The sequence below is a fragment of the Lepidochelys kempii genome, chromosome 8 (genome assembly GCF_965140265.1).
Source record: "Lepidochelys kempii isolate rLepKem1 chromosome 8, rLepKem1.hap2, whole genome shotgun sequence".
Taxonomy (NCBI): Eukaryota; Metazoa; Chordata; order Testudines; family Cheloniidae; genus Lepidochelys; species Lepidochelys kempii.
In genome coordinates this window covers 70492793-70516594 of record NC_133263.1, presented here as the reverse complement: position 1 = coordinate 70516594, position 23802 = coordinate 70492793, and the positions used below count along the sequence as shown (strand labels likewise).

Below are 23802 nucleotides of genomic sequence, written 5' to 3'. Positions count from 1 at the left end.
ACTGTTATAAAACCATGAAAAATAGAAGGTGGACTCTTCGGCCTGGCATACTGCCTTGAACCATCTAACTCAGTGTTTGAAAATGATGAGATTTCAACAGTGCCCATTTTAAAGAACTAAGTTGATTCATTTTACGCATATTTATTTTCAATTTAGGGTGGTATATACACAAAGCAGTTCCTCTAATTTTACTGTATAAAGACACCTATGATATCTAATGATCCAGGAAAATCCTATACTACATATAACTTTTAGTTTGAGAATTTCAATATAACACAAATGATTTGAAATGGAAAATCTAAATGAAAAAAACTCCAAGTCAGAAGCTGTAATCATGAAAGGTATTTTTATAAATTGTCTACTTTCATAACACTTTTCTCTGAGCCAAATTCTGGAGAAGCAAAAAGGAAGCAGTTGAAAGAACAATAGAAACAGACAAAGGTGCTATACGCATTCAGGAAATTTTAAAAGAGAAGGGATTAGATTGTTAAGAGTTTTCTTGTGACAGTTTTGGCTGAAGAAGCAAGGTAGATAAGCTTCTGTCATGTCCCTGAGAGAGCTTTTGTGGCTGTGAACTTACAGGAATTGAACGACTCAGGTATCGTGCTGGAGAAGCAGTTAACCCCATAAAGGAGGGCTGGTAGCTGCTGTTGTCGTCATCTGTCCCGGTGCTGTGAGAACTGGCAGGATTGTTGAGGTTGGTGCCATTATTGCTGCTTCTGTTGTACAGGTTGTTGTTCAGCTCATGGTAATTTCTGGTAGGCAGCTGCAAGCTGCCATTCAAATGACCGGAGATATGGTTTACAGAAAAACCTGTCCTAGAGGATGACGACATCATTTTGCTCTCTGTATCATCTGAAGCAGCATACAGGTTCCCTAGAGAATTGGCTAGCCTGGAGTTTACGGAAACGCTGAGTGGAAAACATGTGGGAAAAATACATGCAATGTATATACATGTGAAGATTTCACACACAAGACATTTAAAGACATTAGGGGAAAATGACAAGGACCATTCTGACACATATAAACAGTGGTAGCACACAGCTTCATTTTCTCTCTGAAATAATGAAAATCCAAGTTCTGTACAAATTGCACATCAAAAGTAGTAATATAAGACAAGATAATGCAAGACAAGATAAAGTAGCCAAAAAGCTATTTCATAAATATCCTGAGAGTAAAAAATAGGATGCCTTTAGTTCACTAAAGCACTTATTTGGGCTAACATAACATCTCATTTCATCTTAATGAATGAATATTCATTATGTCCAGACGTTATGTCAAAATTCATCAACCATCGTGAGTTTCATTTAACGTCCTACATTATTCAGAACAGCAGAAATATCTAAGCTGTCACCTAATGGTAACAAATGAAAAGTTCATAATAAGGGCATATGATCTTCCACTTAGCATTTTCTTGAGATGAACAGAATTTTATAGATATTAAAGTTTTGGGAGTGTTCCCACTAATTTATATTCCATCTCAGACATAAGTGACAAATGTATAAAGCAAGCACAATGGCCTCTTTCATAATTTGTCACGTGACTTTAGAGAAAGTAACCTAACCCTCCCTTAAGCCACCCAAAAAGCCACAGAAGGACAAGAAAAAGTACCTTTTTAAATTAGATCCTAAGGATGTAGGGCTTCTGCTTATTCTCTTTGCAGAGGGTGAAACAGCTGCGGCCACCTTGGAGGACTTTGACGGAGACATGGACACTTGTGTACTACTTGAACTATTCAATCTGAAAAAGTACAAAGCTTTAATGGGGAGCGAGATTATATTACTCAAACGTGAACTTCAGAAATAATAAATTGTTTTAAACATCTGAGCCAAGATTTTCAGAAGTGGGTGCCAAAAGTTAGGTTTCTAAATCCATATTTAGGCACTAAGTAGGTGGCCAGATTTTTCAAAAGTGTAAGCACTCAGCAGCTCCCATTCACATCAGTTTTGAAAAATCCCAATTAAAAAAAATAAAATAAAAATCTTGGCTCTGATTTGCTCCTATTTATGCATTTTTGCTAATAAACCCTGGGTATGTTTAAAGAACCAGAATAAAGATAATTTTAGATATTAAAAGATCACATCAGTTTGTTATTCACAGCCACTGAGTTTTCCCTCAATGTATCAAGTCACTTACTTGGTTAAAGGCTCCGTGAGCATGCTAAAATTTTTAAGTTGCAACTGCCAATTTTAGATAGAACGTCTGCTGCTGATAAAGCTCATTTTTGTTCCTAAATTCTGCTCTTCATTCTTGTGTTTTAGGGGTTGGTCCTGTGAGATGCTGAGCATCCTCTCTTCTAAATGATGTCAAAAAGTACTCCGCACCTATTCTTTTCTAGGATTGGGCATTTAATAACTAAGTAATATATGACTTAATAACAACAGAAATATGGTGCAGTAGGTTTCTCAGAAATATTTTTGGGCAAGTCCTAAAATCTAGTGACACCGTGATATCCTCTCACTCCCATAGCTGGCAGCTCAGTATGTTCAGCTCCTGGGGAGAGAAAGTGCTTTGTGTTCTTAAAAGGTTCCAACTGAAATAACATGGTAATAATGGTCTCGGGTGGGAGTTCCCCTAAGTCTGTGCCAAGGAGTCTCTGAGATAGACAAAAGTAAACAAGGGGAAATGGAGATCAGTGCTCTTAAAAATCATGTCTCTTAAAATCACATTGGGGACAACTGTAGCCAATATATTCTTTTGTTTACTAAATACTTTCCCCTAAATAGTACTCTTTATCTACCTTAGATACCAGGTGACAGGCACAATGGAAATAACCAACTGCTGGAAATAATGATTCAAATTTATCTTTTTATATGTAGTACCATTTCTAATATGGTTCTTAATATTAACACCACTTTTCATGCTAAATTGTATTATCTTTAATGTGGCACAAGGTTTGCAGAAATGTTTAATTCTGACCCAAGTCACAAGTGAAGTAGTGTCCTTCTAGTCTCTAAAGGACATTTTTCAGCTTCATAAAGTTACTATACATTTTACAGAACTGGCAGACTTTAATTAGGAAAGGCCCAGTTATAAGATTAAAAAAGTTTTATTCCACCATTACTAGAAGACTAGCTGTTCTAATTAACCAATTGTTGTCTGTCCCTTGAATGGCTGCTTAAAATAGATTTTAATATCATTAGCAGAAGTCAAACAAATTGCTATTAATCAAACTGATAAGACAAAGCACTAAAAGGTTAAGAGCAGAATAGCAGATATTTTTAAAAAATGAAATGTAAATGCACTAAACATTTTCTCACAAGTTTAACTAAGTAAATAGATACCTGAAAGGTTGTGATATTGATCTGGTGTGCAATTTCACATCTTCCAGCCTAAAGTAATTAAAGCAGCTTGTCACACAAAAAATTATGAAAGTATCGTTTCAATCTTTTAGTAAATATAAGAACAAAGACCCTGACTTGGGCAATGTTTTATTTATGTGCCGCATACATAAAGTAGAAAATGCTTCATATAAATTGTGAGATGCATCATACAAATATATAATTTTTTAAATTGTACTCCTGTAACATTGTTTTTCAACTACAACCATCACACCTACAATCAGCTGCCATCTCCTGTCATACAGTAGCAGCTTCATACGTGCATACTAAAATTCTGTTATAAAAAGCCAACTATCTAGGTATTTATGTGGTCCTCCTCCTCATAGTATATGAACTGAAGGATAGAAATAAAACTTCTATTCCTTCTTCACCTTTAAAGGTAGCTTGAAAATAGGTTAGAAGACTAAGTCTCTGGTCAGCTTACTGTGGAAAAGTTACCTGAAAAATGAAGTTTGCATTTACTTCTGAATGTGGGGAGTACTATTCATGATGTCTTCAGCTTTAAAAGCCTTCTATTTGAACGGCACAATATATTTAAATACAGACTTCAGCATCACATTTTTTACATAGACAATGTTTTACAATTATATCTAAAAAGAAGAAATTTTTGAGCAGAAGGGGGAAAATATAAAAGGAAATCAGAAGTATGAAAAAGGAACCCAAATATTAAATATTCTTTTCATGTGCAGTTACTAAGCAATAGCAAAGCATTTTGACTTGAACTGCTGTAATTAAGATTACATATGAAATGGCATTTCGTTTAACTGTTATCCTTAAAAACTTTCATATAGTTATTGCTTTACAAGATGGAACTTGAAACTCATGAGAAATACAGATAAATAATTTAAAATTGGAACCAAATATATTGTTAATTATTTTCATAGGAATGTAAACTTTTATATGGTGAATAAATATACATTTATAACATGACAACAATTGATACTTTAGATTTTGAGTTGCATTTTTCAAATTTTTATTTGGTGCCTGATGATACAGGGTTATTTTAGTAAATAGCAGCAAAGAAAAAAAAATACAGACATGGAAAGGAATAGAACAATATATATGTCCATATTATATTCAGTTCTGTCTTAGAATACTTCTAGCATAACTAATTAAGGCTCAGACATAATAAAAATCTCTTTACCGCTGCAGTGGCAGAGAGAATAATTCTCTCCTTTGGAATGCAAGTTTTTGAAGGGTGGTGTGAACAAACTTGATGAAGATCTAAGTCTGAAGAACCTTTGAAGAAGAGAGCTTAAGATTGTGCAAACTATTTCTGGTGGAAAGCAGTGAACTTTAAACTAACAACAAACCTGTATAAATTTAACGTTTATAGCAGGTAGAAAGTGGTGTGGTAGTAGGTGGACTAAGCACAGGACTAGGAGCTAGAAATTTGAGTTCTAATTATTAGTATTTGTTTGTTGTTTTGTGTATTACCATAGCACCTAGGGTCCCCTAATACCAGCTCTAAGACTAACCACTTCTGTAGTCTTAGGCGAGTCATTTAACCTCTCAGTTCCTGATTCCCCATTTGAGCGCCTACCTAACTCATTGAAAAGTTGGCAGTATTAATGTTTGTAAAGAGATCTAAAAATGAAAAGGTCTACATACCATAATTTGTAAGTGTCAGAATTATAAAACAAACACACGAGCATATGCTTGCCATAAAGAATTAGTACACACTGAATTTAATAATGCAAAAAGTGGGAAGAGGATTACCTAAGAGCTCCAGTTGTAGCAGATCGCGGCTGTCTCTGACTTTTTAAGGCACGAAGTTTGTCGCCCTGTGTCATGCCGTTCTTAGATTCCAACTCTGCATTGTCTTCAAAGTCATTCTAAAACAAAGGAAGATGCACTCTAATAAAAATACAAAATCCTTAGAACAATGATCTAATTTCAGTGCCTCAAAGATTACTTCTGCTTTGCAGAGACCACAATTTAAGGGTCAGACAGTGCAATTATAAACCAACTAGGGAAATACTACCTAGACTGAGCTACTATAAGGTGGGTGCATAACTGGTTGGAAAATCATTCTTAGAGAGAGTAATTATCAGTGGTTCAGAGTCAAGCTGCAAGGGCCCATCGAGTGGGGTGCTGCAGTTATCAGTTCTGGATCCAAGTTCTCTTCAATATCTTCATAAATGATTTAGATAATGGCACGGAGAGTACATTTATAAAGTTTGTAGATGATACCAAGATGGGAGGGGTTGCAAGTGCTTTGGAGGATAGAATTAAAATTAAAAATTATCTGGACAAACTGGAGAAACGGCGTGAAATAAACAGGATGAAATTCAATAAGGACAAATGCAAAGTACTCCACTTAGTAAGGAACAATCAGTTGCACACAATACAAATGGGAAACAACTGCCTAGGAAGGAGTACTGCAAAAAGGGATGTGGGGGTCCGAGTGGATCACAAGTTAAATATGAGTCAACAGTGTAACATCATTACAAAAAAAGCAATCATTCTGGGATGTATTAGCAAGAGTGTTATAAGCAAGACAAGAAGTAATTCTTCCGCTCTACTCTGTGCTGGTTAGACCTCAACTGGAGTATTGTGTCCAGTTCTGGGTGACACATTTCAAGAAAGATGTGGATAAACTGGAGAAAATCCAGAGAAGAGCAATACAAATGATTAAAGGTCTAGAAAACATGACCTATAAGGGAAGACTGAAAAAATTGCGTTTGTTTAGTCTGGAGAAGAGAAGACTGGAAGGGGACATGGTAACAGTTTTCAAGTACATAAAAGGATATTACAAGGAGGAGAGAGAAAAATTGTTCTCCTTGGGATAGGACAAGAAACAATGGGCTTAAATTGCAGCAAAGGTGGTTTACGTTGGACATTAGGAAAAACTTCCTGTCAGAGTGGTTAAGCACTGGAATAAATTCACTTAATATAGGCACACCGCTACTGACTTCAATGGGGCAGTATGTAAGCATGCAGCCACATGGATGTATTTACAGGATCTAGTCTTAATTATGTACCGAGTCGGAGACAAGTGACATAAAACACTGGAAATAAAATAGGAAATATTTTGTAACCGATATTTCAGTTGTTATGGAACCCAGGAATCCTAATTCAGACCTCTACTGTCAGGCTAACAAAAGCTTCTTCTTATTCTTACTTATTCTCCTTATTCTTACACTTTGACTTAGATCAAGAGCAGAGCCTTCAGATTAACACCAAATAAAAGAAATGGATAAATTCTTGTGCTGTGGATTGTGAGGCAAGCGTCTGAAAAGATTAATTTCTCCAGCAAGGAAGTGAGGAAAAAGAAACTTTCAAGATCTTTAGGGCAGTGGTTCCCAAACTTGTTCTGCCGCTTGTGCAGGGAAAGCCCCTGGTGGGCCGGGCTGGTTAGTTTACCTGCCACGTCCGCAGGTTTGGCTGATCCCACGGTTCGCTGCTCCAGGCCAATGGGAGCTGCTGGAAGCAGCAGCCAGTACGTCCCTCGGCCCACACCGCTTCCAGCAGCTCCCATTGGCCTGGAGCAGTGAACTGCGGCCACTGGGAGTCGCAATGGCCGAACCTGCGGACACAGCAGGTAAACAAACCAGCCCAGCCCGCCAGGGGCTTTCCCTGCACAAGCGGAGGAACAAGTTTGGGAACGACTGCTTTCGAACAATGCAGTTTTGGAAGAATTCTGCTCTGCTATTAAAAACCAATATCAAGAAAAACACAAGAATAAAAAAGGGAATAGTATTCTAATTTAGGAATGTATCCCCACTGTTTATCAGCAGGATTAAAAAAGCCTTTTGAACTCCGAGCACTTTAAAATATTCATTGCCTCAGAAAAATTCAACTAAGACACGTGTTTCTCAAAAGTCTTCTACAGGTCATTAAGACAAAATGAATATTCAAGTGAATGCCAAAACATGTTATACAACAAAATAGAGCACATTTCTGAAATATCTTAGTATTGGGTCATTTACCAATAAAAAAAGTGTTAAGAAAGCACTTAACAGCTTTAAATGTACAATAGTGAACTTCATAGCATTATATATATATATAAAGAATCAAAGGACTTCAGTGGGAGCAGGATCAGATCCATACTGAGGAATCTAAGAAGCTACAGATTATCTTCCACTGAACTTTGAATGAATAAATAAATAAATAATAAATAAATATAAAAATAAAAGAAAATAAAAAAAATAATAAAAAATAGTACAAGTTAGGGTATTTCAGACGCAAGATCCTCTATATAGCTTGGGTTATGTATTTCCCACAAAATAAAAAGTATGATACCAAAAAACTTTTGGTAAATAGCATAATAGGAAAAGCAAGAGAAGTAAAGATTCAAGTGCCTTAACCTACAATTTTAATAGGAAAAAAAATGTAGAAATTTTACACTATAATAATTAGGAGACATTAAACTAAACAAGAGAAGAAAAAGTGTGGATGGTTCCAAGTTCCCAGAGAGTTTGCTCTTTTCTAAAGTTGTGGCAGATATAATCAATAATTATTATTTTCATAAGAACTTGGTAACAAACAGCATGTGAACAGCTTCACCACAGATTAATGCCACCTCTCACTGTTCTCCGATACAAGCTCTGAATACAGCTGTCATGAAGAATACCAGACCTACCATGGGATCTTGCATTTAAATTGGACTGACTACATTATGCTGAATGGCTACTTAGACACAGTTTATATTTTTAACTGTCCTTAGCCAGATAAGATTAAAATTGCTTCAAAAGCCATGCATTTAACATTGCAAGAATTCTTAGAAATATTTATGGGTGGGGAAAATCTAAATTACCCGATTTTAAACTTCAGTAATTTAAACTCCTTAAAAATACAGTAAAAAAGCAACTTAATTATGTACTGTCATAACCAAGTATTTATAGAAAGCCTAAACCAATTTACATTACAGAAAGAACAAACAGCATCCTAAAAATACATTCTCTTTATTGTTTAAAAATAACTTTTACAACTCAAAAATATCCAAATAGATTTTTTTTCAAATTTAATACAGAAGTTAAAACAATTCCTTCCACCCAAAACACCACCTACATAACTTGATTCAGAATTTTATTTTGTTTTACATCAAAATTAAAAATCTCAAAAAAAAAAAAAAAAGGCTGAAAATGGAACACTGTAAAACAGAAATCTGGCTAAGCAAAGCACGAATCGATACTCCTTTTATAATTATTTCAATAAAGAAATATTTACAGAAAGGAAATACTGAAGAACGTTAACTATTCCGTGAATAATGCAGGTGATAGGGTTAATGCTTTGGTGTCTAAGATCCCAATCCACCTGATTTCTAACCAAGTCTGGGCTCTAAGCCTGTCCCACAAGCTCCAGCTGCCATAGATGACTGGGGTCATTCATTGGTTACTACCTGCAAGGACTGGGAAGAAAAAACGGAGGTATTTGTTTCTGCCCATTTGCTGGCTGGTAGGCATTTTTGCTTGGTTTTAACGCCACCCCCTCCCATCTTATATGACATGGTATACCTCTTATGATGCTGAGGGCTATGCTGATCATCAAATATTATTTGAGGTCTGGAAGGGATGTTTCCCACATAGCAAAAATTGGCAAATGGCTATGGAGACCATTTCATCTTCCATCCAACATCCCAGAGTCTGGTTTACATTACACTTGTTGCAATTCCGGTGGATTCTAGTATGGTGACGGGGTTAAAAAAAGGACCCGATGCAAGGTCCCAGTAACCCAACAGGCTACTTGGGTACAGGCCTCAAGCATCACATTGCACAAGGTGGTATGCCTCCATGTCTCATGCAGCCTGGGGCTCCCCATCTCTCATCTTTCCGACCTCCAGTATGTATGAGGGAAATGGGCTGGGATTCTGGCTTCATGCCAGGGTCTCTGGGCAGGCCTGAAGGTATAAAGGGGGCACTGCCATAATCTCCATCTTCAGGTTTGTAAAACCCAGAGTCACTGGTGCCCAGTTCAATTTCACTCTGGAACAGCTCAGGTGGGTATTTTGAGGAGTGCTTTCTCATTGATTAATAGATTAATAAAGCTGTGGCCTCTGCATGTAACCATACTCTGGCACGTGTCTCATTGCTTTCATGTCTGCATCAATTAGGCTGAGCTAGTAAAGAAACTGGCAAAGATTTTTTCTGAAAAAACTTGTGAACAATATCTGTTAAAAGTGAATGTCTACAACAACTGCAAACAAAATCTGAGACAATCCTAAGCCATTTCCATTTCTAGGTTTGTATTCTTTAACCAGATGAAGTCACAACCATCAGAAACAAAGTGCTGGAGGTCAACAAAGATGAAAAATTGTGATGGTATTTTAACAATTTTTTCATTTTAATGATATGATTATTTCTTAGCATATGAACTCTGTAACAAGACTCCAATACACAAATAGTCAGAGAGTTTAAAGTATACACTTGCCAACATGGTTGATCAAAGGCCTTTGTGAACAAGTAGGTCCTGAACCGACTCCCAAAAGGACAGCAAGCACTGGCCCTTGGGAACTAATAGAGGGAATGAATTCCTCCAGCAAAAAAAGCCCTCAATTAAGAATGGTATGACAACTACATGCTCAGTTCCAGTTAGTAGACTACATCATCAACCCAGTTGATCCTAAAAGCCGCAGCAGAAAACAAGAAATGCACTCTCCCAGAAAACTAGACAGTTAGGATCTTCACAGATCCTAAGCAATGAACTATATGACAACTGGACACAAATAGTTGCCAGAATAGAATACAGAATATATCACTGTTGTATACTCAGAGTGACCCATTCTCAACAGACAAAAAGGAGTTCAGGAGAGCTGACAGTTTCTGAAAGAGACAATATTAAAGGTGTAACAGCAAACTATCCCGATACAAAGGAAAGACAGGAAGGTCAGGAGCAATGTAATGACCTGAAAAATTAAGAAGGAATCCTACAAAAAGTGGAAATGGATAAATTGCTAAGGAGTACAAAAGAATTGCACAAGCACGTAGGGACAAAATCAGAAAGCCTGAGGCAAAAAATGCTTTAAACCTAGTAAGGGACATAAAAGGCAAGGAAAAGAGGCTCTATAAATACACTAGGAGCAAGAGAAATATGAGGGAAAGTGTAGGTCTTCTGCTTAGCTGGAAGGAGAGCTAATAACTGATGACACCCAGAAGACTGAGATGTTTAATGCCTATTTTGCTATACTAAGGACAGCTGACCAAAGAGGAAATGTCTCCGCACCTCTATGTACTTTTTGTGATTCTCATCACAGAGGAGATTCACTTACACTCCTTGCTAAGTACTTGAAAATTAGCCAGTGTAGATGAGAACTGCAGCTACCCAAGAGATTGGGAGAGGCAATGAAGTGCTACCTTGCAGCAAAAAGCACTATTGGGACAGCCTAGGTGATAGGATAAATCCAGAATTATACTGAAACTGGAACTGGTTTCAGTAGAACTGACTGAAAAACCAGGATGACTGAATCAATGGAGTTGCCAAAGAGTCACACAAGGCATGCCATCTTCCATTTCAGTGGGTAGTGGCCAGGGTTTGGTTTTTTGTTTAGCTGCTTCTCTTTCCTCAAAATACTAAATATCAGGTGGCTGCCATATTCTTTCAGCCAACATAATTTACCAATAATAGCTATTCTCATCCTGTCCGATCAAGATGCTAATCTTGAATTTACATTTTGAAATAGATAACAGATAAGCTTTAAGTTTCACTTTTGTGTTGTTTATCATAAATATTCATGTTGCCCAAACATTTTTTCCTTAGAATTTACATTCATTTTGAATTCTATTTTTTCCATCACTGATGGCTGTTTTATCATTTTGGTTGTTTTCTGCTCTTCTTTTTCATTATTATGAGTATACACTGAGACATTCTTCATTCTTTTTATTTTTCCTGTCTTCATTTAATATGTATAAATTTAAAAAGATCTATTTTCTTCTTGTATTCACATGTGATTTTTATAACAGGCACTATATTATGGAAAGAAGCACTAAAATTGGGTACAGTTCATTATTAAAAGTTATGAGCTCTCCCCGCTGGTGTATGGTTCTTCCAGTGAATGCTTACCTCCCGACATGGATCCAAGTTTTGTACTTTACTAAAACTCCCACTGACTGAAAGGTCATCCAAGCTAGAAAGAATTTTATTCACAGTTCCATCATCAGCTGATCGTTGTTTTTGTTTGGATCGGCAGAAGTCTCCTTGGATCCACAATACCGCTTGCTTCCTGTTTAATATTAAACCAAAACCAATTAGTATCAACCACAAATTTTTATGCAGACAAAACTGGAGAGAGAAACATGCCAAACCATCAACTGAGAATATTTTGTCTTTTATATCGCCTCATAAATACATTGTATAATAAATGTATACATCTCTTCTTCAGTGGTAAATTTAAAAACAGTCGTAGATCAGATATGAATCCCTGTATGGTTTTGTGCATCAGATATATATTTTCCAGCTGTCCCTTGCTCTAAAATACTTTAGGATTTTGTTTAAAAGAAGCTTATCTGAATCAGAAAAAACAAACATACTGCAGAACTCAGTCATTTTGGAACAATATGTTAAAGCCCCACACACAATGCATGACAACGGGGTGTTGTATGTTGTATTACTGGCATGAGTTTGGGAGGTGTGGATTAATCATAAGTAGCAAAACCACGGCTGAGTTATGCAGGAGATTGGGGGAAGTATAGAAGTACGGTAAAGAGAACCAAGACAAGAATATCAGCTGCAGGAATGGAAGGAATGGGCAGATGATTTTTAGGTGCATGGGAAAAGGGGGAAAAACAAAAAGTAGTATTTATCCACTGTGCCACCCATTTATGGGATGGGTGAGCTTGCAAACTGGAGATAGATTAAACTGGAAGTTCTTTAGGACAAAAACTGTTTTTGCTGTGTGTATGCACAAATGCTGTCACAGACACTACTGTGTTTCATATTAGTAATAATAATGGAGAGTAGAGAGGAAAGAAAGAATTTTTAGTAACACATTTCTGTTAGGAACATCTCTCCTCATTCATAACAAATGGGTAATGCCTCTTGCCTGTGGAATTTGCAGGTAGTCCAACAAGGTGCAAAGACTAAGCCCGATGGTTCAACTCAGGCTAACAGAAGAGTTTTTCCAAAGCTATAGAAACACTCCAGGATCTGAATATTAGCATTAAGACAACAACTTGAAATTATATTAACAGGCAATTACATTTTTAAGTCTCCCTTTAGAGAAAATATTCACTTTGTTACAAATTGTAGTCATTTACCAGATTTCCAAGGTGGTTGAATGAAGATGGAATCTATTATCAAAGAAAATGATCAGGTAAGAAATTTCTCATACTGCTGTATAGGTTCTTTCCTCATTCAGAAGAAATGGGAAGTAGTGAACAATGATTCACAGAAGTATGGAGGGCAGGTGGGGAGTAGATAAGCAGAGTGTTATTCATTATAGTAGAATAAGCAAAAATTAAACTGTGCCTCCCAATATAAAGCAAAAGCTCTGTAATTTAAGGAACTATTTGGGAACACAGTAGCAACTTCCTACCAAAGGATGCCCTCTGCAGAGGAATGGAAACTTTTGACTTTCTTCCTCAGGTAAGACACTTTCTTCCCATAAGAATGCTTGAGAGGTATCTTTACAACTCCAGGAATGCCTATTTGTGCCAAAGAAGTGCTGAGGACTGGAACAAAGTCATAGGAGAACTACTTCCCAGGAATTGTGGTAAGAGGAACCTACGTTGGGCAGAAAGGTTTCTGGAGCTATAAGAATAATCTTTTATTTATGACAAAAGGAGTGTGGGTTCTTGTGATTGCAACTAGAAAAACCACCCACAGGCTTGTCTAATCTGTTCTTGTTTAATCTCAACATCAGTTGGAGAGGGTAATATACCTGAATAAAGAATGCAGGTAGGGTTGTTACCTACTTTTCTCTAGTGAGACCTACTATCCTGGGGAAACTCCAGTGTCTCTGCTGTGGTAAACTTTGTGATTATTAAATCTGTGTAAAACATCTACAGGCTGGTTCCAGTTGTTCTGGGCAGTGTAAAAATATAACAGAGACCATCCCTGCCCCAAAGAAATGGTTTGTTCTCATACCAGAAACTGAATTGGACAAGACCAATGCCTATTCCTAATTGAGTTCTGTCTTGAGCCCAAAATGTATCAATGAGGTTAATGGAGAACTCCTGAACTACACTTTTCCTTCAACACCAGGCTGTTAACTGTGAGTGGTCCAGGTCTGGACAAAGAAGACATCCTTGCTTTAAGAGGTCTGGTCTTTTGTTGCTTCTTTGGCTATCTAGCAAGTCGTGATCTAGGAGGATGAAACTTCATCTCTATGTTTAAAGACAGCAGATTCTTCTCTGCCTTGGGCATTATTTCCATTACCTCAGAAAAGGTCTGACCTCTGGTTATTCATCGATTTCGGAACGGGTTCAGGCTTCAGGGCGCAAGCTAATCTCTAACCTACAGGAGGGTAGACAAAACTTCCCCTTTAGGAAATTTATCCCATAAAACCCACTACAGGGTTTGATGCACCTTCTTCTGAAGCTGCTGCTACTCTGGCTACTGTGAAACAGAACACTGGACTCAATGGACCACAGTGGTCAATCTTGTATGGGTATTCTTATATTTTTTGATCAGACATGCAATTGATAGAGCTGAAGCAAAAGGATGCGGTAGCCTGAGATTTTGGAAATTTGTACAGCAGAGAGTCAGAGCTAGAGAGAGCTGGATGCTTTTTTCTAAGTGAGGGATCATAACCCCAGGACCATCTAATCTTCCACGTACACTCCTCACTTTGTGTGGCTTGCTTTCACAATGAGCATGCAAAGATACAGAGTGAAAACTGGGTTGGCTTTCAGCATATTGTCTGTATTTACCTGCCTAAAAGGGGACATTCAGATATGTGCCATGAATGATGCTTATTTTTGTACTGCATACAACAAGTGGGTCCATGCTCTCAGAAAGACTTTTTGGAGGAACATTCTGTGAAGTCCTGCTCAGGGAATGATATCAATGCATAGTGCCAACAATCCTAGCTGCTAGAGATAACTGGTAAGGATGACCACTGTCAGGAAGTGACTGATGCAATGAAGTTGTAGATTTTTGCAAATCTTTACAATGGTGGTAAAATTATTCCTTGTAGCTATTGATTTTGGAGCCACCGTTCTTGCCATACATGACTTCAAAACTCAGAAAAAAAAATACCAAAAAAGAATAGTCTGCATGCTGTTACAAAAGATCTGACCAGAATGTGAACTTGAAAACTTTCACACTGAAAGCAAGGATCTTACCCTGAAACAAACAAACCACTTCCTTGCCACCAAAGAGATGTTCCTTACTAAGTATAGGGAATATTTTTGGTCTGAATGCCTACAATTTAGGTTTTGAAATTTCTATGCAGTCTTCCTCACCCTTACGGTTTATGGGATTTTTTGGATGGAAATCCTCTGAGGTTGTGACATCTTTTCATTGGTGTGGCTACTGCTCTGCCAATGTTAGGCTCCTAAAACTTACGGAATTTCTATTTTTTTGTAATACAACATTTTGGCTAAAACCAAATGTTAAACTAAAAGCCCCCATTTGGACATTACGATGTCCTCAAAAGATGGTACATGTGGAAAACCCTCTACAGAATTATGATTGAAGGGGAAAATAGATATTTTATTATAATTAATATTGATGAACTCCTTGCGAGCTAGTGGTTTCCTGTCCTGTGATAGTAATGCAGGGTTTTTTTTGGGACAAATAGCTTGATTGTGAGAATAATCTGTTAGAAAGACCAAGGAGCCTGAAAGGACACTGTTTGCTTCCCCAGGGTGGCCAGCAGATATCTGAGTACTTCAGAAGAAACCTAGTACCAGTCAAGGCTTTACTCAGAAAATCAGGAGCCAGTTTGAACATGGGAAGGGATTTTTCTCTTACGTCCCTGTAATTCTAGGATGATGTAGCTGCATATGGAATGTACTTCTGCTGTAAGTACAGACTACCTAAAGTGCTCCTTCTAATCTAATGTGGAGCCAGCTCATGAAGATGGGGAGGGACAGAGAGAGACATCTTGCTACTCTTCAGATTCTGATTCCCTTTCCCTGTCAAAGTGAGGGTCTGCAGGCAGTAAACAAGGAACAGGCAAAATTTTTATTACACTGTCTGAAATCTGAGACCCTTTCCTTGAGAGAGCCAGGGTTCATGGGCTAAAAGCTAGAAAGGCACAATATCTATTATGTTGCAGCCTGAGGTAGGGCTTCACAGGAGTAACAGGCTTCTCTGCATGTCTACATATACTGCAGGGTGAAGATGGGACCAATACCAAGCACAGTGAAGGAACTTTACAGAGAACTGAAAAGTCCCAGCAAACACTACATCTGGGTGTAAAGGCAAAGAAGAATGGGTTTAAACCCTGATATTTATTCCACTTGCTCATTAACAAAATGAAATGCCGCCTTACAAAGACTACGCTTACTTTTCTATTTTTGGATCTGAAGCCTCTGGGGTTTGCAAGATTTATTCCTGGAGCAGGCTGGGAGGGTTCTCCTCTCCTTGGAAACCCTCATGCTCCTCAATGAGCCTTCCCACAGCAGAGCTGTGGTTTGGGGGTGGTAGAAGGAGGGAGAGAGGAGAGGGCATGCCAATCTGATTCAAAGCACCATGCCCGGCTCATCCTGTGAGGCTGCTGAAAAATCACCTTATAAATATAGCATCTTAGACTTGGCTCAATGAGTGCAGGATTTCTTTGCTACTGTGATGGGGGCAGAGGGAGCTTGCTAAGAGGTGCCGCTGCACTGAAGGAACCAGAGGGGTAGAGCATCAATGCTCCAGTGATCCTTCAGCTCAGCAGAGAGAGTGGGAGGAGCAAGAAACTGAAATGACGTTGCTACTGCATGAAAATTAATAAAAATTAAAGTTATGAAACAAAACGGAACTGCTAACTTGTTCTGCTGCCAGAGATAGAATTTTGGTGGCCTGAGTTGAACAGTGGGGCTTAGTTGCTGGAACTTCCAGCAACAACACTGAATTGCTTCTAAACTGTGCAGGTCAGAGGGATTACCTGTTAGTGATGAATGAGGACAGAAGCTGTGCAGCAGAAATTTACTTTATCTTTTTCTTTACAAGATCTGGAAATCTATTATAAAGTGTGGTTGTAAGTGGAAGGACTGTTCTGCTAGCTAGGGAGGAAAATCATGCTTCAAACAGTTCAGCATCTGTTATCTTCCCAGGTCTTTATAAATAATGAAATGCAAAACAAAAACAAAAAAGCAACCCATCTCACCACCCATCAGGGTCTTGTCTTAGCCCTTGTTTCTAGGGCTTCAAAGTCCTTACAGCCCTTCTTCATAGCCTTCCCCAGCCAGCTCCTGCTCCCTGCAGGTGTCCCCTGCCCCAAGCCTTCTGCCTGGCAGTTGCAGAGAGCCCTTTTCCAGTTCCTTTCCAGCCCCAGGTCTCTGCTTACAGGGCCCAAGGACTGTAACAAGCTTATTGGGATGCAAGCATGTGGCTTGTTACAGTGATAGTCTGTACTCTCTTAACATACTCTCAAAGTATGTTACATGTAAAGCAGAGGTTGGAACACACTGTTTTTAGTGCTGTCCATTAACTCTAAATTTTGAAAGCAAACTTACATAGCCTAATAAAAGTGGCAGTACAGATCATTTGAAAGTTCACTCCTCTCACCAGTACAAGTACACTGTGGCACAAAGTATGGTAAACAGTTTTCACAAAATTACTATCAAGTTGATTTTCTCGACACTTTGCTGCTCAGAAAAGCAGTAGGAAACTGAAGCAATGCATTTCCTCCTACCTACTCCATTTTCCTCAGTGAAACTAAACAGCTTTTTATTTTACACATGAAAACCATTGCCTAAATCCCAAAGATGAGTGACCATCACAAAAGCACATGCAGAAGTGAACTGGAAACCTTTCATTCGTCATAAAACATATATTCCTTTGTATAAGCTTAAAAGATGAATATAGTGTAGCAATAAAGTCAGTGATAAAGACAGGCCTATATCAATATAATTTCAAATAATTTCAAATAATATGCTTTTACATGATTGTTGCAGAAGAGAAAGAAAGTCTGGTTGACTGGTTTAGGATGATGAATTTGTACGTCCTGATAGATACACTGAATACACGCTTTATTACCACACATAGCAAATATTTGCATGTTTGCCAGCATGTGTGAACTAATTACCTGAGGTGCTCTCTCTCTTTTGGCTCCAAATATTCATAAAAGTGGGAGCATAAACACATAAAACTCACTATGAATAAATCTTTTTAGCTCCAAATTTAGTTTTTTACATTTTTTAAAAAGAACAATAATCTATTTTTTTAATCTTCTCTATTAGCCTTCTTTTCCCATCAGAAGTATAAGATAATATCGCTTCTGTTAGAGGGGAAAAAAGTGTGACACTATAGCAATAAACCAAAAAGAGATTGGATTATGTGCATGCATTGCCTCAGAGAAAAGCTCCCACTGGGAGGTCAGATAATCAGTAAATATAGCAGGATTAGATAGTTGAAAAAGTGTTCCTACACAGAGTGAGGAAAGTCAATATCCAGTATACTTAAAAACGATCGGAGATTACACAGCTGCTGATGTCAGCCAAGTTAACTCGGAAGAACATGATGGGAATTTTTAAAATGAAAACAGCCAATATAGGAGATGGAGCTGTAGAGGAATCCTGCCATTGCTTCAATAACAAGTAAAAACTGAAATCATGTTGCTCATGAAGTTTAAGATAATTTATAAGAGGGCTTTGTGTATTTTATATATAATTATACATATAATTGTGCTTCTAGCTCTCATGTTTGGGAAGATAACTTTTCAGATGAGAACAATGTGCAAATCAATGCAGAATTGTTTTCTCGGGCTGCTTACAGCCCAAAGCAGCAACTCTAAGACAAGCATGAGTCGCTCCATTTATCTATATGTGTTGTTCACTCTGAATACTAATGATATTTTAAATAACAAATCTGTTACCTATTTTACTGCTTCACATTTTAACACAAGCACAACCCCAAACCACCTTCCATGTTTTCTCAGGTGCCAAAAGCCTTAACTGTCCCCAGGTAATAAAACCTTGAGCTCTGTTCTAACAACTTCTAAAATTAAGTTTTGTGTTGCCAATACAAAAATCTACAGCACAAAAACCTGAAAAATGTAGAGAAAGGTTAAAAAATTTATAACTCCATTTTAAAATTTCCCTGCATTTTACAGTAAAATCTGCAATTTCCCACATTGGAGTGCTGCAGAACAAGAGTTATGTCACAGCATGTAAGTCCAATTGAGTGAATGCTAACGCTCTGAGTAATAGGCTAATTTGAGACTGTTGTATTTACATTTGTTGAAATAAATGTTACTTTAGCACAATCTGTGACACACATGCAAAGCCCCCTTCCTATTCCAGGGAGAGGGCCCCTCCCTAGAGGGAGCTGCTGAATACAGGCTAGGCTGTTGCTCCCTTTGGGGTGGAGGGAGTAAGGGGAGAACCTTCGGCCCTAACTAAATCAGGGCATGAGTGAGATGTACAGAGTGGAGGAGGGCAGAGCGAGTGGCTGGTGCTGGGAACCCAGCAGGCTAGGAGGTAGTGAATCCAGAGCTTTCACTAATCTTTCCAGACAACCCTCTGTCTTACTGCCAAGAGAAAGCTAACAGTTGGGGGCATCAGACTAGACTGGCACCTCCACAGGACTCATTGACTACGTGTGTTTTTTTTAAACAGAAAAGGTTTTATAAATCAGACACTAAATATATAGATTTGTGACCCAAATCTAGCCATTGGTACCAAACTTAAGGTAAAGATAATAAAGTAACATATTTCTTTTTCTCAGGCCAAAATCTCAATCTGCCACAGCTCTAGGCTTTATTTGAATCTGAATACATCAAAGATGCTTTGGGCATTGCTAAGCAACACTACACTCAAGCATTTATTTTAAATAGAGATGACCACCACTTTGGCCATCACTGTTCTACTGTCCTTTAGAAGCTTCTGAAACAAGACGTGTATGTGCTTTAAGTTTTCATATTTTCATTTTATAATCAATCTTGATGAAGTTAATTATTTCTCAAACACCACATTTACACTACTCCAGAACAATGTATTTCTCAAACAATACTATTATTCTACAACAATAGATATTAAAGGTATGAATCCTCAATTCAAATTTTGGCACAGGTTTCTCTTGTGCGACCTTGGACTAGTCATTTTTTAATCTCTATGCATAGGCACTGACTCCGGGGTGCTCTGGGGCTGGAGCGTCCACAGAAAATAATAAATCTCCTCCTCCCCCTCCAGTGTCTCCCGCCAATCAGTTCCTCTCCCTCACACCCCAGCACCTCCTGCCTACCCCCATCAGCTGTTTGGCGGTGGCGTGTGCGGGAGGGGGTTGGCCTGGCCGATACATACCCCAGACGCCGGGGAGCAGAAGGGGCGGCGGTCCAGGTGCAGATGGGGCGGGACCAGCCAGTCCCTTCCGGCCGCTGGGATGCTGCTCTGCAGCATGGTGGGCTGACGTTGGTGGCTGTCTGAGAGCCTGCTCAGCCTGGCTGGAAAGACTGCTTCTGCTCCCTGCTCGGGCACCAGGAACTGGGGGTGAGCGAGCCAGAGTCCCCCACCCCCTGGCATGTTTCCAGCTCGCTCAGCCATGGTCCCCAGCAGCTGAGCCCAGGCAGGGAGTGGAAGCCACCTCCCCAGCCAGGCTCTCCCAGACAGCTGCTAGGCTGCAGAGCAGCGACTGGGAGGGGCTGGCATTAGAAGCAGCTCCCTCCCACTCCCCGCCTGAGCTCCCTCCCGCCAGGAATGTGCTGGGGGGGGGGCAGGTGCAGAGGGAGGACAGAGCACCCCCTCCCACCAGGCAGGTAACATGGGTTGGGGAGAGCACGGTGGCCCCAGGCTGGGTGCAGGGGAGGCCGGAGGGGGAGAAGAGAGATGACATGTTCCTGGTCATGGGACCCCCATTTAGATCGTGCCTCCCTCCCCCCGGTATGGGGAGGCACCAGTTATTTATGGCCACCCTCAGGAGAGGGGGTGGAACGGGGGTGAAAAGAGGCAGGGCAGGGCCTTGAGGGAAAGGGCAGGGCCTGCGATGGAGCAAGACTGTTGTGTATTTCTTAGTTTTTCTTAAGGACACTACATCCTCTGTTAGATTTTTCCCATAATGATGCACATTTACAGTGATCATCTTAAAATGTATTTTGTGTTGGATAGGAAGTTAAGCTTGGGGCAGGAGGGGAGGTAATGGGCAGAAGAGTCTATGCTCACCAAACCTCACTCCCCTTCAGAACCTGGAAAGGAACCAAAGATTCCCGAGTTGTATGTACCATGCCTCTGCTGTCAGCAAATATCTGTGAAATCCAATGGCAAAGTGCCCTATTCCCACCTCCAATGCTAGCTTACATAGAGGGTGACAACCTACTACTGTTATCAGTTACTTCATTAGTTCAAGTGGCAGAGGGCTGTGAGGTCGATCTAAAGATTCCAATCCTGCTGATGACCCACGTAGGGGTCAATATAAATGCCACATTACGGCATTTGTTTTTTCAGTTTGCTTTTTTAAAAAGCCAAAGATATTACACTCACAGTCATTAAAAACATTCAGAGTCCAAAGTCAAGCACTCAAAAAATCAGGAAATGCCAGAATTATGGATGCTTGTGCATATGCATTAAGATACCATCTTTAAATACATTATCACATACTTTTCCCCCCACATTCATCCTCCTTGGATAATCACAGGCTTAGCCTCCAACACTGACACCCCTTTCAACTCCCAGACCCCTTCCCCCGTGCCCCAAAAATAATCAAACCCAAAATCCAGGAGAGTTTTAACTCCAATAAAGGAAGAGTACCAGAGATTCCATAGAGATGTCACAATTGCTACTGATTTTATGTGGAAGATAGTCAAACGCTAAGGTGATGATGGACGGCAACACAAAACACTATGACATTAGATAGATAAGATTTGGTAGATACTACAAATTGGTAAAAATAGAGATGGTTAGAAGCAGTAGACTACCTACAGTAATAAAAGATGCTATACTCACTCTTCCAAAAAGTGCTGCTGGGGTCCTATAATAGAGCCTGGCCGACATATTCTAATCCAAGCAATGACTTCAGCATGCGTGAACCTATAGTGTTTCATTATGTAACAGGCTAGCAATGTTCCTGTTCTCCCAAGACCAGCTACAAGAGACAAAAGAATCAAAATAAATATTCATATACAAATACACACGTACAACACTTAAGTATTTTGAAACCAAAGCGTTCCCCCCATACCACATCTCTATATTGCAATTTCATCCATGCCTCTGATGTTGGATTTATGATTTTTGCTTAATTTCTTATTCAATTTGCTACGTTTTAGAAATAAAGCTGGCCAGATACCTAAACAAGTATCAAATTGCTGGAAGTTTGTTTTAGTAGAAGTGTTTAAGAAAACATGGAAGAAAGGTGGATTTCATTGTAATTTGCATCATTTCACCACTAAAACCCTTTAGATTGAAAATTTATTTCAATAAAGAATTTTTTAAAGGAAGTTTTTAATTTTTATAACGGATTATAAAATACAAAAATGTATCTAATATCCTATAATAAATGTTAAAAAAGCAAAATGTGTTTCCTGATAAAGTAGAAAGAAAATTTTAAGACTGACCACTTTACAAGCTAGGGCTCAAATCCTGCAGACACTTAAGCATGGGTGTGAAAAGATATCCACATTTAAATGTTGGCAGGATTGGGATCCAAATTAGCTTTCTGGAATCACTATATCGTGTTATTAAATGAACACTCATTCAATTTAATTTTTTTAATTTTTTTTTTTTTGCAGGTTGGCAAAACTAAAAAAATAAATACTAGTTAGTGTTTCGATAACTGTTTTAATCTAAACCGATTAAAGCAATGATCAAGTTGTTCTGCACAAGGGAAATTAAGAAACAGAAACTAAGGGACATGTCTAAGTTAATAGCAAGTTAGCAACAGAATAGGGATTTGCCCAATTCCAGTGCTGTGCTCTATCCACTAGACCACACTGTCTCCCCAATAAAATATTTAGAGTTTACAGTATGGTTAATTACCTGCAGATGTCCATTAGCTGCTTAACTATGGTTTCTGCACTAACAGTAACTGTTGAGATAAAAACCTTTTTACATTTCTGTCTAGTATTTTTTTTCCATTTAATATAGAAGCACCACCACACTACATTTAATCAAGGAATACTAATCTTGCTGTCTGACTTCTCAGAACGCTAAAATAATTTAAGAAATGGGATGAATGGGGTCACAAGAACAAATAATGAGCCGATTCTATTTAGTACCGCACTAGCTCTGTAGAATGATTTGAAGTGAAAGACAATAGTGTTACATTAAAGACAGACATGCAGTTTGTGCTGGGAAGGCAGTTTATACATAGATTTCTCAAACTGTAACAACTCACATATTTGTCTGAAAAAGAAAACACTCTCTGATCTACAAAAATATTTTTTATTACATCACATTTGTTACTGAAGGTTTCAGCAGAAAAGCTATGTGAAAAAACTAAGGCTGTGGAAACACCTGCAATAGCAAACTTTCAGATTAAATGATTTTAATAACAGCTCCAGTAACAAGTGATTTCTAACCTGGAAGCTGTAAAAACATCCTTGGAAAAACAAGAGAGCAATACAACTACTATGCAGTATATTAAGTACGAATGAACATTGAATTTGTATCTTATAAATTTAGTAGAGCCCAAGGAAGGAACAAAGGCCAAGTAGCTTATCTTCAGACAGTATGTTATTGAACTAAATGACAACTAGTTCAACAATATAAATGTACGACACTGAATTCAGAGCATTTAGAGTCATATACTTGTAACACAACTGTTAAGCATATCATGTCCCTCGAGTAATTAATCCACATAAATTATAACAATCTACTATTATCATCAATAATTTAAGTTACGACTTTAGTTCAAGCCATACAGCTCTGTGTTATAGTTGTCAAAATGTCTGATGACAACTTCTAAGCTATGCTCAAATAAATTGGTTAGTCTCTAAGGTGCCACAAGTACTCCTTTTCTTTTTGCGAATATAGACTAACAGGGCTGTTACACACCTGAACTTAGTTTTTTCTAAACATTTTGTAGGAAAATTTAGTGCTCATAGAAATGACAAAATGTATACCACTGTTCTGAGCGAGGCATAGTGCAAAGAAATATTTTGCTAACCTCTCTATATAACTCTGTTCATGCACTTCATTCTTGATCTTCAATGGCCCTGCTAGTCCTTCCTGTATAATCTTGAAGAAAACTACCACTAACTGTGCTTGATGCATCAAGATATAAAGCTTTGTGACACCACTATCACGAATGGGAGTTAATTTGCAACCACTCATTTTCATGTTATAAGAGATCAAGTTCTAGTGAACTGATCTACTGTGCAACCTATCCAGTTCTCCTTTGTGTAAAATTTTAATTGGAGACAATCCATATTTGATTACTAAAAAAAAAAAAAAAAAAAAAAAAAAGATATATTAAGTCCCTCAATGCTATAGCTAACAAA

The 23802-nt window shown here is 38.4% G+C and overlaps 1 protein-coding gene across 8 annotated transcripts in view; it reads right to left on the bottom strand.

The window, feature by feature from the left end:
- The window catches only part of CDC14A (cell division cycle 14A), a 123693-nt gene that overhangs the window by 13149 nt on the left and 86742 nt on the right, over positions 1–23802 (bottom strand). For 4 of the 8 annotated variants that reach the window (XM_073356909.1, XM_073356910.1, XM_073356912.1 and 1 more), the window contains 6 exons: positions 21311–21449; positions 11343–11502; positions 5061–5176; positions 3285–3332; positions 1612–1740; positions 581–911 (listed from right to left, as the gene is read on the bottom strand). In XM_073356909.1, the coding sequence (XP_073213010.1) occupies positions 581–911; positions 1612–1740; positions 3285–3332; positions 5061–5176; positions 11343–11502; positions 21311–21449 (923 nt within the window). Of the gene's footprint in view, positions 1–372; positions 912–1611; positions 1741–1778; positions 2597–3284; positions 3333–3779; positions 3854–5060; positions 5177–11342; positions 11503–21310; positions 21450–23802 lie in introns of those variants that run through there. The other 4 variants (XM_073356913.1, XM_073356911.1, XM_073356914.1 and 1 more) reach the window with 4 other exon arrangements.